At 42.9% G+C, this 16,508-nt stretch overlaps 1 protein-coding gene across 1 annotated transcript; it reads left to right on the forward strand.

The window, feature by feature from the left end:
- Positions 1–183: 183 nt before the first annotated feature.
- On the forward strand, positions 184–11,220 carry lpcat4 (lysophosphatidylcholine acyltransferase 4). The gene is made up of 13 exons (XM_086277470.1): positions 184–701; positions 1,605–1,968; positions 3,833–3,945; positions 4,770–4,830; positions 5,008–5,066; positions 5,709–5,743; positions 7,661–7,715; positions 8,023–8,105; positions 8,968–9,093; positions 9,193–9,349; positions 10,095–10,187; positions 10,478–10,613; positions 10,743–11,220. The coding sequence occupies exons 1-13, from the start codon at positions 609–611 to the stop codon at positions 10,892–10,894; spliced, it is 1,527 nt and encodes a 508-aa protein (XP_086133596.1). The 5' UTR covers positions 184–608; the 3' UTR covers positions 10,895–11,220.
- The last annotated feature ends 5,288 nt before the right edge of the window (positions 11,221–16,508 follow it).

A 16,508-nucleotide genomic window follows, 5' to 3' on the forward strand; every position in this document is an offset into this window, starting at 1 on the left:
TGCACTTTATGGTTATATTTATTAAAGTTAATCTAGATGTGTTAAAATTACAGAAATTTGTTTTGTTTTTTTTGTATGACATCACTTGTCACTTTTTTGACAGTCGTATGGTAACACTCAATTTGTCACACACACACCCCCACACACAGATTTTTATTTCTTTTTTAATAACAATTCCATACATGCTTTCCGACCGGTTTGTCTGGTCCGACTTGGCTGTCCTGCTGGTGGGCCGGGCTGTGAGCTTACGTAGGGGACGGACGGGGTGAGGCGAAGCTTTAAATGAGGCTGGGTGGCGTTGCTGTGGCGTTTATTTGGCCATGTGGAGGAGAAGGACCGGAGAAGTTGGTTTTTAGATGATTGTCGTCTTATGTTTTTGCTGTTTCAAAGGATTGCACGCGAGCGTTTGGCTTCTACTAGCTAACTGCTCTTTTTAATAGAGTGCGCGAGGCACTTTAATTAACTTTTTAATTTAAAATAAAAGCAAACAGGGGAAGTGACAGCTTTATGTAACTTTTTAATCAACCCCTCAGGGAGTGTAAATTACTTTTTTAAGTGTTAAAATTCCTTTAAGAAAATTAATAAACTTTTCCAGTTTACCTCGCGCCATGGAGAGGATCGACGACGGTTACTCGGCAACGCAGGAGTATCCACATCCGTTCATTCACAAAATGAAGCTGACCAGGGCGCAAAGGATCCGGGTAACGCTCAAATATATATCGATTTAATATAGAAAATAAAATAGAAAAACTCATATAATGACGTGTTTAATTTTAGTGACCATCAGTCATTCAAACATTGAGTGTTAACACCTGAAACCAACCATATGATGATTTTTACCAACACGGAAAGAGGAGCCAGTCACTAAAAAGTTATTTACGAAGTATTTACTATCAAGCGTTTTCTCTTGGGACTCTTCCGGTTTCCCATTTTCTTCTATGTTTGCCAATTTTTTTTTTCTCATATCGATACAATCTTCAGTTTAGGCTTCCACAGCTCCCTGTTTCTCTGAGATCACAAGCAAATGAGCCAAGTCATAAATGTTTCCCAGCACGGATAAGCGGGCTTGATGATGAGAACAACATACCAGAGGGTTCCACAACTTTGGAAAACTTAATCAGTGTGGCTGGGAAGTAATGAGATAGGCTTTCAATTTATAAACATGTGTAAAACTGCACCTCTATGGGCATCTGAGTGTGTTCCCCTTATACGCAGGACGAACTTCACAGGTGCAAAGCTCTAATCTTAATTTTATTCAGTAGTTTCAGACTAAAGTTGTAAAACCATCAAAAAAAAGCCTATTTAATAGCCACAAATCAGGGTTTTCCTGTCACAAAATGGGACTTTGGTGACTGAATGAACTAACTAACCAATAAAGGAGACCGTCTGTTACATTATTTGACAGAAATCTGTGCCTCATTTGTAAATATTTGCTAAGCAAAAATGTCCACTGTGATTCATTCTGATGAAACTAGGTTTAAACAAATGTATTTATCGCAGCGCTGCTAATTTCAAATCATGCAAAGTCCAGTTTCTGAGCGGTATGAGATTTATTGGGTCGTATGTGTGACTGCGCATTTAATGTATTTCTTCTGATCTCACAGGGTATCATCCTCGGCAGCATCCTCTTCCCCATACGCGTCACCTTGGCGGTCCTTTTCTTCCTTATAATGTGGCCCATCGCCCGGCTGCGATTGGCCGGCCTGTCCGAGGAGGAGCGCTCCAAACCCGTAGAAGGCTGGCGCCGCTGGTTTTACCACCCAATCATCTGGCTGCTGAGCAGAGCTGTGTTCTTCTCTCTGGGTTTCTACTGGATTAAGGTCAAAGGTCGCAGGGCAAACCTGAAGGAGGCTCCGGTGCTGGTGGTGGCGCCCCACAGCAGCTTTCTGGACATGCTGGTTTTTTGCCCGGCCCAGCTTGCGACGGTGGTGTCGAGGTCAGAGAACACCAGCCTGCCGGTCATAGGAGGTAAACAAGAGTAGCTCTTAGCTAGTTCTTAAGATTTATCAATGTATACATTTCCTTCACGCGCATTTTTTTTTTAATTGTGGGTCGACAATAATGGCAATTTTCAAGTAAAACAGTTAGAAATTACATACATTGTACAGGGATAGGTGTCAGAGAACTATGACATGACAGAAGCATAGCAGCAAGAGTGAAAGGGAAGCTTTACAAGATGGTAGTGAGGCCTGCTGTGATGTGATGTAATGTGTGGTTTGGAGACAATGGCACTGACAGAAAGATGGAGATGCTTAGATTTTCCCTGGGAATGATCAGAATGGACAAGAGTAGAAATGAGACAAATAGACAGATGGTTTAAACATGTGCAGAGGAGGAACACTGGGTATATTGGACAAAGGATGTCGAAGATGGAGCTGCCAGGCAAAGAGGAAGACCTCAGAGGAGATTTGTGGATATAGTGAAGAGGGTTGGTGTGACAGAAGAGGAGGATGCTAGGAACAGGGTGGAGATGGAGGCAGATGATCCGTGAATTTGTTTGCGTTGAAGCCATCACTGTAGCCTCTGAGGAGCTGAAGCACACTCGCACATTTCTGACACCGATAATGAATAAAGAAATTAACTGTTAGATTAATGTGTGCCTCCTTTTCTTGAGAATTCTGCCGCTGCCGTGCTAGAAGCCCTGCAAACTTGCCCACACAGCTTATTGCATGCTGATGTAAGGTGCTGCTGAGCTATGGTCTTACATAGGGCGTACATGCTGCTTCCTTTCAGATGTCTCCATGTCTGCTGTAGGAGAGAAATCTGCCTTTGATCGCGTGTTTTATCTTTTACGGGAACCCCTCGGCTATTCTGCTGACTCAGCCTCCGATGACAACATGAAGGTCGAGGCTTCAAGTGCAGACTTCCTTGTTTACAAGGAACTTGTTACTTGTTTATCCAGTTACTTATTTATCTAGGTTGGATTTCATAGAAGTCAAAATGTAATGCGCAGTATTTGCAGTTATAGATATAGTTATATCTTTTCTTGTTTCTCTCTTTTTTCATCCTCTTGTCTTTACATCTGAATTAGCTGAATTCTCTGACTGACTTCAGTCAGAAGTCAGTCAGAGAACTCCACCACAGTGTAAAACAAACTCACTGCTGGGAATCCATCCTGAAACCCCTCAGGACTTCTAGTTGAGCTGTTATTTTGCAGCATTATCTAATTTAACTTAATTTCACAGGTTAAACTGCACATATAGAACAACCACACAACTGATAATAAACACCTGAAAAGTTTCCCAACTTTGCCCCCAAATAAGTTTTTAAGAAAGCTTTTTTCTCCTCTGGATTGTAAATCTGCTTTTAGTCACTTGGTTGCATTTTTGTAATGACAAGTGCCTGGGTGACATCATATTTTCCTGTGCTGTGGAGGTATTCACAGTGCAGTGTGCTGATAAGAGCAGGCATTCGCGCTCCACCTTTTTCACACAAACAATCCAGAGCGATATTTGGCCATTGAACAGTTAGAGTAGGGGGTGGGGGAACTCCAGACCTCAAGGGCCGGTGTCCTGCAGGTTTTAGATGTGTCCTTGATCCAAAACAGATTATTTAAATGGCTAAATTACCTCCTCAACATGTCTTGAAGTTCTCCAGAGGCCTGGTAATGAACTAATCATTTGATTCAGGTGTGTTGACCCAGGGTGAGATCTAAAACCTGCAGGACACTGTCCCTTGAGGCCTGGAGTTCAGCGCCCCTGTGTTCTGCAAGCATGCGAGGAGATCCAAAGATAAAGAAGCGGCCCACACCGCTGGCTCCTGATCTGCTGCGTCTTACAGGGTGTCTTGCTTTCTGGTTCTGATTCTTGTTCTTTTCTTAATTGTGTTTCAGCTCTGCTGGAGTTCAACCAGTCTGTGCTGGTGAGCAGGAAGGATCCAGAGTCGAGAAAAAAAGCTGTCGCTCAACTCAATGAGAGGTTGACCTCCGACGGCTACTGGCCTCAGGTGAGACTTTGGCGGCTGACAGAATGTCACTCCTCCCTCGGCTGGGTTCTTGTTTACAGAAGTGAAATTTCTACCAAATTATCCCGTCAGACTTTGCAGCAGTTTGAGGAATGCAAAGCAGATTAAAGATAATCTTTTAATGGGAATGGTCCTTCTGTTGTTTACTGCTTGTGGTTTAGAGAAAATCTGTAGTTTGTCACAAGTGAGCAGTTGATCACGATTAGATTAGGTCCTCTTGATGGAAGAAGAGGGAAATGATCCACTTTTCTGCCTCACGGGAACACATTTGTTTACATTTGTGTCCTTAACGACAGTGTACACCAGGGGTCCCCAATCCCAGTCCACGAGGGCCGGTGTCCCTGCAGGTTTTAGATGTATCCTTGATCCATCACAGCTGATTTAAATGGATAAATTACAATCAACATGTCTTGAAGTTCTCCAGAGGCCTGGTAATGACCTAATCATGTGATTCAGGTGTGTTGACCCAGGGTGAGATCTAAAACCTGCAGGGACACCGGCCCTCGTGGACTGAGATTGGGGACCCCTGGTTTACACACTGAAAAAGTCACCTCAGGGCAGCTGTTACTGCTGGTAGAAAAAGCGGGGACACAGATTAAAAGACTCAGTGTTTATGAAGAGAAAAGTAAAATAACTATGTGAAATTGTGGATGAGAAGATAAGGGATGTTGATGTTTCCCAAAAAGCTTAAAGTGAAAGGAGCCATAAGCAGTCTGAAAGTCCCGTGTGAGGTGGCAACACTGCCATGACCTCACAAGCCTGGAAATCGCTCTCTCAGCTCACCGCTTCTTTTCATTTCTGTCCAGATGCTGATGTTTCCCGAGGGGACAACGACTAACGGCAGTGCTCTCATCAAATTCAAGCCCGGTGAGTGGGACCTACGCGTGCGACTCACGTAGGTGACATCATGCTGGCTTTCCAGCCGTTTGAACAAATGATGCAGGAATGACCTGTGTGAGCGGGAAGGGCGAAGCTGCACATTGTGCTGCTGCTGTGTGATTAACTGCTCCTCTCTTCCTCCTGTCTCCATCTGTGTCATGAAAGGTGCCTTTCTCGCTGGAGTTCCTGTCCAACCTGTGCTGCTGCATTACCCCAACAAGCTGGTGAGTAACACCATGGGCGTGCTGCTGGTGACAGCAGACGCCTTCTTTGGCTCTTTTAGGTTATATTAATCATTTGAGCCCTTCCATATTTTACACAGGACTGCCATTTTTGTCGGCTCTGATTCCGTTTATCGTACCTGGACCGTGTCCTCGGTCTGTGACAGATATTCTCAAATGTTCCTGGGTCTTTGTTTTTAAAGAGGTCTGTGATCACAGCTCAGGTTTATGCCACACTGGGCTGGTTTGCCTGAAACTGCAGCTGTTCATCCACAGAGAGATCTGTACCAGGGAGGTGCTGTTTGGGTAAACGGGCCTCAAACATTATCCAAATGTTTCCCATGCACCCCATACATGATATGATTGAATGGCTTTAATGAATCATGTCTTTAAGGATGGCCTTGGTGTTCATTCAGGGTTCGTAACGTGTCTTGAGGATCAGCTGAGGTTGCATTTGTGAACACTGTGATGTTTACTCAGGCACTGTGTTTGCACACTGGGTACTACTGAGGTGTGCCGGGACTGACTGGTTTTATATATGCTATAAAATAAAAGAATAATAACCCCTCCCACTCTGGGAAAGCAACTCAGAGGAAAGATAAGAAAACTTAAAATTTTTATTTAAATTTGTTGTCTCTTCTTCAGGATACTGTTCGCTGGACATACAAAGGCACAGCCTGGTGAGTTCCTTCATTGCTTCACCTGCACATCTGTCACACATGTTTAATGTCAGGGTTTAGTTTAGCAAACCCCAGAAACAAATGAAAATAAAAATTTACTTAAGGTAAGCTCCAAGTAAGAACTTGGTGCTTAAAATAATTATACAAGAGCAGCTTTTCAGCATCCTTATGCTTTTTCTAGAAGCTCAATGCAGTGCTTATCATTGTCAGCTGTAACAGATCAGCAGGGCCTGTGCTATGAAACAAGTCCAACACAACCAAGACGTCTGGCTTTATCTGGTTTGCTACCATCTGCAATTAGGATAAGCAGTCGCACGAACGTCGCTTGAGATGAGCGCGTTCGTGTGGAAAAAGGTGGCGTCGCCAGTCTGACCAATCACGGGCACGGGTGTATATTTTTACAAAGATAAAACCGCTACGTCAGAGAGATATGAAGAGAACAAACACACAATGTGTGTGAGCTTCAAGTGCTTTTGTCAGACTAGAAAAGATTTCTTGTATCAATAAAGTTTGGCCTGTTTGAAGCTGGGATGGAAAGTGGGCAAAAAGTCTGACTGCACAAGTTCAAAAGACTTCTCGGTGCCACGGCTCGAATATTAAGAGACATGTGCTTACAGTTAAGGGTCCCATCAAAGTTTTGTTTGGGAGATGGTTTGTTTTTTTCCTTCCAGCTGCAGCTCTGTTGGTGTTTAACAGTCTGAGAGCAAGAAGAGAATATAAACAGAATCACCCCACTTCTGTAAACCTTCGAAGTTGCTTTTAAGAATCTGTATTTCTTACTGATGCTCATCAGGGAGAGAAAAAGACTTTAAAAACTCAAGTTTGTCCTACTCTCTGTACACAGAGCTGAGAGATCATCCAGGAATGTCGATGCAATTCTTCAGATTAGTCAGCAGCCATCGTTTTCATACCTGTCTGTCGCTAATCTCCAACATAACTTGCTCCAGACTAGCGTACGTTGCCATGGTGAACCGCCCACCACACCAACAGGTTTAGCTTCTGTTTTTAACACATACAACATATCAATAATTCAATTACACTGGGGGGAAAAATGCAAGGATATTGGCAATATTGTTGCAAATAATCAAGTCATTTGTATAAATTTTATGATGTAGACAATATAGAAGAATGGAGCAAAATTTAAAAAGCAGAAACCAGTGTTTTGTTTTGGGTTTTTTTTTGTTTATTTTAAAAAAGCTCTGCATAAGGGTCAAAATTTTAATGTAATAAGTGTGTAAATGTAAGTTAGTGAAGAAAGAAGTGTGATATTGTCAGAGCATGGTAGTGGAGGAAGCCTTCCTCTTAGAGAGCGTTTTTGTTTATGACCTTTCGAAGCCCTTGTGAAGCTAAACGAGGCTGGAGCATTCAGCCTCGTTCACATTTCTAAGGAAATGTGCTCGTTTTTTCCAGCGTAATACTGACCGCACCTGACAACTCGTTATTGCGTTTTTAGAGATTTGACACAAAATATACAACATCAAAACTCAGAATTACTCTTTTTGTATACCAAAACACAAGAACAGAAAACAAAGGACAAACGTAGGTGGGGAAAATGTTAATCGAAGTTAGCTAGTGTACACAGGGAAGGGGGGATGCTGATTTTCCACTCCAATGATCCTGCCTTCTCTCACAGCTCGTCTTTGGTGGGACAGATGTGATCTTGTCCCATCATAGCAGCCAAATATGGCGCCATTGTTATTCAGGTGAATATAATACCCCTCCAGAAATGACTCTGGACCAGACGGGACTAAAACAGGTGTTCTTAAACAGTATTATCGAGCGCTATACACCAAGATCCCTTTAACATATTTCTCCACAGTAGCACCCCTGCACACAGGATCCTGCCTGAACTGTGATTTAGTCAAAACAAAATGCTAATTTTTCATGATGAATCTAATCTTCTGCTCTGTGTGTTAGGACCGAGGCTCTGTGGCACACGGTGTCCCAGCCGTACACCAACATGACTGTTGAGGTGAGAACTGGTCATTCAGCTTATCAAACAAAAGCGTATATATCTACAACTTGTGGAAATGTCCTTTTACACACCCACACCTCAGTGATGTGGGTGTGTACGCCCACGTGTGTGTTTAGCACAATCTGACATTATTGTTAATTGTAGTGACAGGTTACAGCCATGACTGGGTGTGGGCAGAGGTGTGACAGAGTTGGCGTGGTTTAAAAAAAAAAAAAAAAAGTGTGTGTGTGTGTTGACTTTTGCCTCTCTGTTGAACTGTTACTGTGACTACACAAACAGTGTTTATCTCTTTATTGTGCTGCAGTTCCTGCCAGTTTACAACCCTTCAGAGGAGGAGAAGAAGGACCCCAACCTGTACGCAGACAACGTTCAGAAACTCATGGCCAGGTGAGGCGCACATTTTCCCTCATTTTATGACACGTCAGCCTAACAGTTTGGCTGCAGCCGCTGATTAATTAAAGTTAAAGTGGATTGTTGAATGCCTCCTTTTTTCTTTTTTTTAATAATCCCACTTACTGGTTCTCCCTGTTATGGGGAACTGGTTTGTTGCTCATGTTACAGTAGACATGCATTACAATGGAGGTACATTCCTGTAATTCCTGTGTCCAAGCACCAAAAGAATGTAAGCAAAACCAACAGTGGAGATTCAAAAATTGCAGTACTTCCACTGACCACATCAACTAAGTATTGTTACCATTAAAACCGAAGCACAGACTTACTGCACACGTTTAGCTTAATTTTATTCAGATAAGCCAATAGAAAGGTCTCACAAGGCCCCAGCAGCACATATGTCAATAGCAACAGGCGGTTGCCAGATGGTTGCAGACCAGTCTCTAGGCCTGTGTAACCGGAACCTTATTCACTTGATCCTACCTATCACACATCCCAGAGGGCCAACAAGTGGTTAGCAGTTTACCTCAAAAGCACCAGAACGTATCTTTTACCAACAGTTGTCACCACCTGGTGGCATGCAGAGAAACTGCAGGTTTAAACATGCCTTCTGGTCCTTGAATTTCTGAGTTTTTAAATACTTTCTGGCTCTGTTTGGTGATTTTATGTGTTATCTCTGCAATGTCACATTTTTATGATGTGTAGTTACGTGTGAGCGGTCACGGGAAATTATATTTCATGTAGTTTTAGGTTGGATCTTATGTACGAGGCAGATAGAGGAGAAAAGTAAAAGCTTTCTCTTGGTGAGGGATTTGTGTCTGCTGGTTGTTGTGACGTAGCTGTTTCTCCTGTGTGTTAGGGCCCTTGGAGTCCCCGCTACAGACCACGTGATGGAGGGTGGGGTTCCCGTCAGTAAAGTCGGTGGTCTGTCCCTCCCGCTGGAGTCTCCAGCCAGAGAAACGCTGACGCTGCTGCACAAAAACGGGTGAGAGATTACTCCTGCTCATGTTTTACTAAACTTTAAAACCTTTCATCTCCATCACACATCAGCTTACTTCACCTCCTTTATCCTCCTCTCCGTCAGTCTGGGAGCACATGAAGTACAGACTGCTCTGGACAGGATGATTGACAGGTGTCGCTCAGGAGCTCAGGGTGCAAAGGTCAGCGCAGAGGAGCTCGCCTCCATGCTCGGGCTGAGCCACCAGCAGACAGCTGTCCACATCTGCGGCCTCTACTCCAAGGTACGGTCGGGTGTACGCGCTGCAGCCGAGTCAGACCGTCCTCTTAGGTTTTATGGCTATAAACTGCGCCTGAGTGCACACTGTGTGCACCAAATATTTGTTTTTCACAAGAACTCGCGACAGCTGAGTCAACTATACTCAGATCTGAGAAGTCGATAAGCCGACAAGATTCAAAATGAAATGCTTCAGCCGCTTTCGATGAACTGATTCTTCAAGGAGGGAGGGCACGACAAAGGTTCAGCGCGTTTCTCTGTTGCCGTTAGAAACTGCAGATGTTTGTGTAGCAATTAGTGACGAGGTGAAACACAAACCCTTCCATCCATCTGTAACTCGTACTTACTGGCAGCAGGTTGAGCAGAGCATTTTAAAAGCTCGTCGGCCAGCTTCTTGTTAAAGAGTTTGTGCGACGCTCGAGTGAGAACGGTACAGATGATTCTCACAATCCACAGAAAGAGCAGATCTATTCAGAGGAGCAAGGACAAACTAAACCCTGATGAATGTTAACCGATAAGTCACAAACTCGCAGCTGCTTCTTCTAACCACAGGATCCTGGATTTAAAAAGCCCTGCTGTGTTTACCGAGAGCAAACAGATCTTGGGGCATATCATAAAGCGGAGTGCATTGTGATTTTGGTGTTTTGATTTATAAATGAGGCGTTATAATAACTCATCTGTGCTTTTTCAGATTATGCAACATTTAAAAAGCTGAGAGGGAGAAGGTGCTGATGTAATCTGTGTGTTTTTAGGATGACTCTGTGGACCTGAGGCACATCTATTTTAGTGTCGCACCCCTGACTGGATGTGTTGACCTGAAGACACTGCTTCACTCTGCTTTCACTGTAAGTCCTGCTGATCGCCTCACCTTTCTCCACTTTCCCCTGTGTGCCTTTAGAAATATGACACATAGTCAGATATAATTTTAACTCCACAGTAAGAAATTACAGAATTAAAGAGCCCTGCATGTTTTAGTTTTTAAGACGGACTCCCCCAGTGGGATTTGTGACTTTTCCCTGAGTTCAAACTGTGGAACTTAGGCTCGATCGGCTTGCACAAAAACAGTCTTCACCTCCATAAGGAGCCTTTTTGTACCTCCTGCTGTTTTCTTGATTGTTCACTGTTTGTTTTTCAGTTGTTTAACAGAGAGGGCGGAGGCAGCTTGAGTGAAAGGGAGCTGTCGGACCTGATGGAGGCGCTGGTGGGCATCCCTCAGCACAGAATTGCCGAGCTCTACGCCGCCGCCTCCGATGAGAACCGGCTCACTGAAGGTGAGAATCAGCTGAACAGTGTAGATGAGCTGCAAAAGAACAAATTTCCCTCAAGAACCAGGGCGGTCAGTGAATGCCTGTTACTAGACAGTAGTAAAAACCATCCCTGCTGTGGCTTTGTTTCCACAGAGAGTCTGCTGCGGGTGCTGACTGCCCACCCAACCTTTCAGAAAGTGACGAAAGAGTACCTGAGGCCCGAGGAGGCTGCAGGTACTCTATCCAACGGGAGGTCTGTGAACAATAACGGATCAGTTTACAACAACAGCAAGAAGTCTGAATGAGGACCTCGCAGTGGATTATTTTAGGGGGGGCAGATTGAACCGGAATACTGGACAGAAGATTGTAGACATGTGAGGCGTGATGTGTTCATTGAAGTATTTATACAGTTCCTCTCTCAGGTGTGTGTGTGTGTGTGTGTGTGTGTGTTACTCTGAATAAATCTTTGCTTCAGATGCTGTTAAAGTCCAAAGGTCTTGAACGTGTTATTTATAAAGTTTCTTTGAATGTTTGCTGAGGTGGGGTTTTTATAGGAGTCCAAAGGTTTATTTTTCTACATGAATTTGTGTATTTTTGTTTACACGTGACAAATAAAGTGTCAAGTAAATGAGCTGCTGTCATGTCCTCCATCATTCCTGAATTCTGACTCGATTCTCTTTCATTCACATAGTCAAATCTTGAAGTGTTCCTTTAATCGTTTTGAGAAGTATATGCACTCACTCAAAAACAGTTGTACACGTATGCCCAATAACGTGCCATCTGAATGTGTAGCTCAATAAAAGACATGACAAAGCTAATATAAGTTTTAAAAAAGTTGACTATAACCGGGGTGCACATAAGTGGTACACAGGTGCGCATGTGCTGTCAAAATAAAAGACGCGCACCAGATAAGAAGTTGCAACGCGTGTTTGCGTACATAAGATTTTCATAAGAGGACAGACATTTGTTCAGAACTCTTAAAGATGTCGAAGAAGTAAGCTCCTTTAAGCAATTACTTTGGTGTTCCTCCACCTCCAAAGAAATGTCAGGAGTCCAAACTGCAAAAGAAGCGCATATAGTGGTTGCAGGAGGTGAGCTGGTTAACTTCTTTGTGCTCACGCTGTTGCTCCACAGGGTTGTGAAAGAAGCTGAGTAATAATAGGCAAGATAATGATATTTAAAAACTGAAGAGCACAATGAAATAGATAAAAGGCTGCAAAAGTAGTGCAAAACCTCTTAAAACATCTGGTGGAATATCTCACAACTGCTCACGTTAATCAGTAACACTGCCTGCTGTAAACCGAGGATTCCCAGAGAGCATGAGCAAAGTAGCTGAACATTTAAAGAAAAAAATAAAGCCGCAAAGAGTCTGGGTTAAAATTTATCTCTGAAACACGCACTGGATCTGGGTGAATGTATGTGACCTTTTACCCCTCGAGGGCACGCCGTCTCAAACGCAAACAAAACCAGCATCGCTGTGTTTATAAGGGCGAGTTAAAACTCCATCATGCAAGGAAAGAAAAAAAACATATAGATAATAAAGAAGATCCAGAACCATGCTGCAGCGCTCTCTAAACTCTGACACAGGTCGAAAAACTCGAAATCAGAGAAACCTCATCCCTAAAGAGGAGATGGACTGTCGCCCACAAACACAGTATGTTACACGCTTTGTTCCAGCCTTGCGTTTGGATAAGTTCAGCAGTAATTCAGCTCTATACAAAGAGTCCTCTCACCCTTTGAAATATCCGGCTTGTTGGGAAAAAGTTGACAAAAGTTTCCAAAATTGTACATCATGAAAAAAAAATAGAAAACATTAAACAACTGTATGAACAGAATCAATGTTTTAGAACATTTGACCTGTTTTATACTTCAATTTCTTCAATTTTATATATCCGCAGGTTAATTTGGAGCATACTTTGATCTTGCTCTCTCTGCTTCTTAGCGCCTAATTATTCATGTTCAAAGGTTGAAGGTGAAAAGTGAGAAAGCTAAACGTTAACCGACTTTTAACCTACAAGTAGTAACTGGCAAATCTTGTATAAATACGTCTCTGCCAGCGTAGTGAACAATTAGTGCAGAGGGCACGCAAAAGGCAAAGTTCAAAAAGCTGGAAAGTAGGACATGAGGAAAGTGTCTAAAGAGTTTGACTGTGAGACACGAGGAGAGGAATGGTGGCGTGAGGCTGTAAAGGAACAAAGAGAAACAGGACAGAGTGAGACGAAAAAAACATTACAGCTCGTTCTAAAATCAATGACTCAGTGGAACAGGGAGAGAATCGGGACAGTCTTTGATCCTGTTTCTGTGAAAAACCAAACTAGTATCTGTTCTAGGAAAGGCTTTGGGGAGCACACCGGGTCTCGTTTCAGGAAGAGAATCAGGAACATGTCACATTTTTTATGATCTATGTCTGCTTTGCAGCACTGATCAGGCAGTGATGATCAGGAGTTGTGTTTGTTTATCCCAGTCAGTGTCGGGGCTGCAATGCAACCCCTCTGAAAACGCTTTATTGGCCACATTTATGGTCGTGTGTGCTGCGTTTTGTGTTATTTACCATGTGATTGTGTTCTCTGTGCAGTTATATCTCCATAGAGATGCACATCAACAAGAAAGTTGCAGCATTGTATTTGTTTCTACTGTCGGGTACCACGTGTAACACATTGGGACACAACCATGCGGTAATTAACACAAGCTGGATCAATACATAAGTTGGTTTGTAGGATCTACCAAGACTCACTGCAGAGCTCTAAATTAGCTGTTACCGTGATCCAGTGCCCTCTGTATTCCACAGAGGGCATAAAACATGGACATAGCTGCTGTGACTTGATTTTTGGATCTAATCTCTTCATTTTGAAGCCTCAACTTTGGTGTCTTGGCATCTGCCATTTGGTGGTTTTGGAGCCAGAAGTCACCTTATCTGGATGACACAGTCGAGTGCAGATTTATCAACTCATTGCTATCAACAGCTGATAGCAAATTGCCTCTATAAAGAGTGTACGTGTGCAACAAAAGACAGAGCTGTGAAAACTTATTTGCCCACTTTCTAATTTCTGAGGGTTTGTTTTTTTTTTTGCACATTTGTCACACCTACATTTTTCACAAATTTTTAGACAAATTTCAGACAGATTTTAATATTAGACAAAGATAAACCAAGTAAAAAGTTGTTTTTAAAGCTGCCCAGTAAGCACGCCCAGCCATTATTAGGAGCTGTGTGACAAAGTAAGGCTGGCTAAAAGATCCTAAACAGCTAACAAACAAAGTCACTGACATCTGTCAGTCTGGAAAAGGTTATAAAGCCACTTCGAAGGTTTTGGGACTTCACAGTCATCCACAAATGGAGAACACTAAGAAGTGACCGAGCTACTAAAACTTCTCCAAGATCACGTCGACGACTTATTCGGGACGTCACAAAAGACCCCAGAACAACATGTAAAAACCTGAGTTAAGGTCAGAGTTCACGATTGACTAATAAAAAAGAGACTGGAAAGAAATGGGAGAGTCCAAGGAGGAAACCCACTGCTGACCAAGAAGAACACAAATGCTTGTCTCATAGTTACCAAATAACATCCTGATGATCTCCAAGAGTTTAGGAGAATATTTTGTTGAGTGATGAGGCAGAAGCAAACGAGTCGTAGATTCATGAAATGAGGGTGAAAGGAGGGCCTTTAACGCAGGGACAGTAATCCAGAGAGAGACAGGGGCAGGGGAGAAACCTCAGCATGCTATTAATAAATAACCCCCAGTGGGTTTATGCAAATAGAAAAGTAGGACAAAAGAAGTAGAGTTAGGAGCCAGAAGAAATACGGACTGAAGTGAGAAAAGGTTGTAGAAGGTGGGAAGGTTGGAAAACACCTTGGTGTTAGCTGTAACTGTGATAACTAGTTTAGGTTTTAGTTTCGTTTTAAATCAGTTTGGTGGATTTGCAGTTTTTATGATTTGAAAATGTGTTTTCTTTAGTCAGAGGTGGACTTTAACTTCATCCCCGACCACTTACAGTAAACCACTGAGTTATTTAGGGCTGTCACCATATCAGATTTTCTTCACATGATTAAAATCATTTAATGATATGATTGGATGTCCGGTACAGAAGATAAAAACTGAATAAAAAATAGCGCTAAGCTGTATTTTTTGTCTGTTTTTGGCAACTGAATTAAAATAGAAGAGAGAGTTTGTATATATAACTGTAAGTGAGCAGGTATACCATCAACCAGACACTGGAACTACTGTAGCTGTCTCTGATACTAGTAAATGGCCTGTATTTATATAGCGCTTTACTAGTCCCTAAGGACCCCAAAGCGCTTTACACATCCAGTCATCCACCCATTCACACACACTGGTGATGGCAGCTACATTGTAGCCGAAGCCACCCTGGGGCGCACTGACAGAGGCGAGGCTGCCGGACACTGGCGCCACCAGGCCCTCTGACCACCACCAGTAGGCAACGGGTGAAGTGTCTTGCCCAAGGACACAACGACCGAGACTGTCCGAGCCGGGGCTCGAACCGGCAACCTTCCGATTACAAGGCGAACTCCCAACTCTTGAGCCACGATCACCCCGACACCTCCATTAATTTTGGGTCCTGAAACTGATTGTCTCGTTTTCATGATATGTTTTCTGATGTGATGCCCATAATGACTGAGGTTCTTTTAGACAACATCAATTTGGAGGGAAAATGAGGGCAGGTGCTAATTTTCAGTTAGCTTCCAAAGCTTTGGCGAAGTTCGGCTCATATGACATTGTATTAATTGTAAAATGCAATTGTTGGATATTTGTTTGACTTGTAGTAGCAGAAAAGTTGGAATTCTGCAAATAACACATTTTTAAAGCTTATTAAATTATTCATGTCAAGCTGCGTTATCTTTGACATTTTTCACAGATTCAAGTAAAGAAATCTGAGCTGATTATGTTTTGTTTTTGTGACAAACTGCTAGAAACAAAGAGCCCAGTTAGGTGACTTTTTATGCTTGAATGGTCATAGGAGAGTACCAAGTGGCTTAACAAACAAAAAAATCTACCTTTTGTCAATGGTCAAGTACAAGGACTGGACTAAAATTAATGATAATAATGGATTGCATTTATATAGCGCTTTTCGAGACCCTCAAAGCGCTTTACAATTCCACTATTCATTCACACACTGGTGGAGGCAAGCTACAGTTGTAGCCACAGCTGCCCTGGGGCAGACTGACGGGAGCGAGGCTGCCATATCGCGCCATCGGCCCCTCTGGCCAACACCAGTAGGCGGTAGGGTAAAGTGTCTTGCCCAAGGACACAACGACAGAGAGCCCGGGGGGATCGAACCGGCGACCTTCCGGTTACAGATACGTGCTAGCCTTATATGTGTGTCCCAAAACTGCATAAAATTACTAAAAATTTTCTGATATGGCTCAAAAAAGGTTTGCCAATTTATCTACGCTTCCAAACTGAAACCCAAAGAAGAGCAGAGGTGCAGCCAAAATAACTGAAATAATATTCAGGCTAACTCTCAGAATTGCACCACATACACAGTGTTTGCCTCACATTTAGTTTGGTGACATCTGGTTTCCCTTCTGAGCACATTTATGAATGTAGTTTGTTAGTGTTGATGACTGATGACACTCAAATATAGTAACTTCTGGCTGCAAAAATCGACAGTACGGCAGCTAACATGCTAACACTGAGGCGTCAAACTGAGTCCAAGACCAGTGGATGCCTTATTGTGGCTACAAAAATCTTTTGTTAATGCGTCACATCATATTTGAGAGTTGTCTTTCATATTGGGTATGATACAACCACCAGTTTCTAGGGAAAAATGTATATGGAAAAACTGGATAAAAGTGGTTAGTGGAGGTTGCTGATTGGTTGCAAATAAGAGTATAGCTTTGGTTGCTGTTAGATTACCAGTTTTTAATTTTTTTACCCACTAACTACTAGCCTGACGGTAGT

The sequence above is a fragment of the Aulonocara sp. 'chitande type north' Nkhata Bay genome, linkage group LG3 (genome assembly GCF_057382095.1).
Source record: "Aulonocara sp. 'chitande type north' Nkhata Bay isolate Kocher_YH1m ecotype deep benthic linkage group LG3, A_spYH_male_GT1.1, whole genome shotgun sequence".
Classification (NCBI taxonomy): Eukaryota; Metazoa; Chordata; class Actinopteri; order Cichliformes; family Cichlidae; genus Aulonocara; species Aulonocara sp. 'chitande type north' Nkhata Bay.

What these genes read in the sequence shown, in the direction of transcription:
- lpcat4 (XM_086277470.1), top strand. Translation starts at nt 609, where the DNA reads ATGGAGAGGATCGACGACGGTTACTCGGCAACGCAGGAGTATCCACAT. An exon ending in CAGCCTGCCGGTCATAGGAG is followed by an intron (nt 1,969 to 3,832) that starts GTAAACAAGAGT and finishes ATTGTGTTTCAG; the next exon opens with CTCTGCTGGAGTTCAACCAG. An exon ending in TGCTTCACTCTGCTTTCACT is followed by an intron (nt 10,188 to 10,477) that starts GTAAGTCCTGCT and finishes TTTGTTTTTCAG; the next exon opens with TTGTTTAACAGAGAGGGCGG.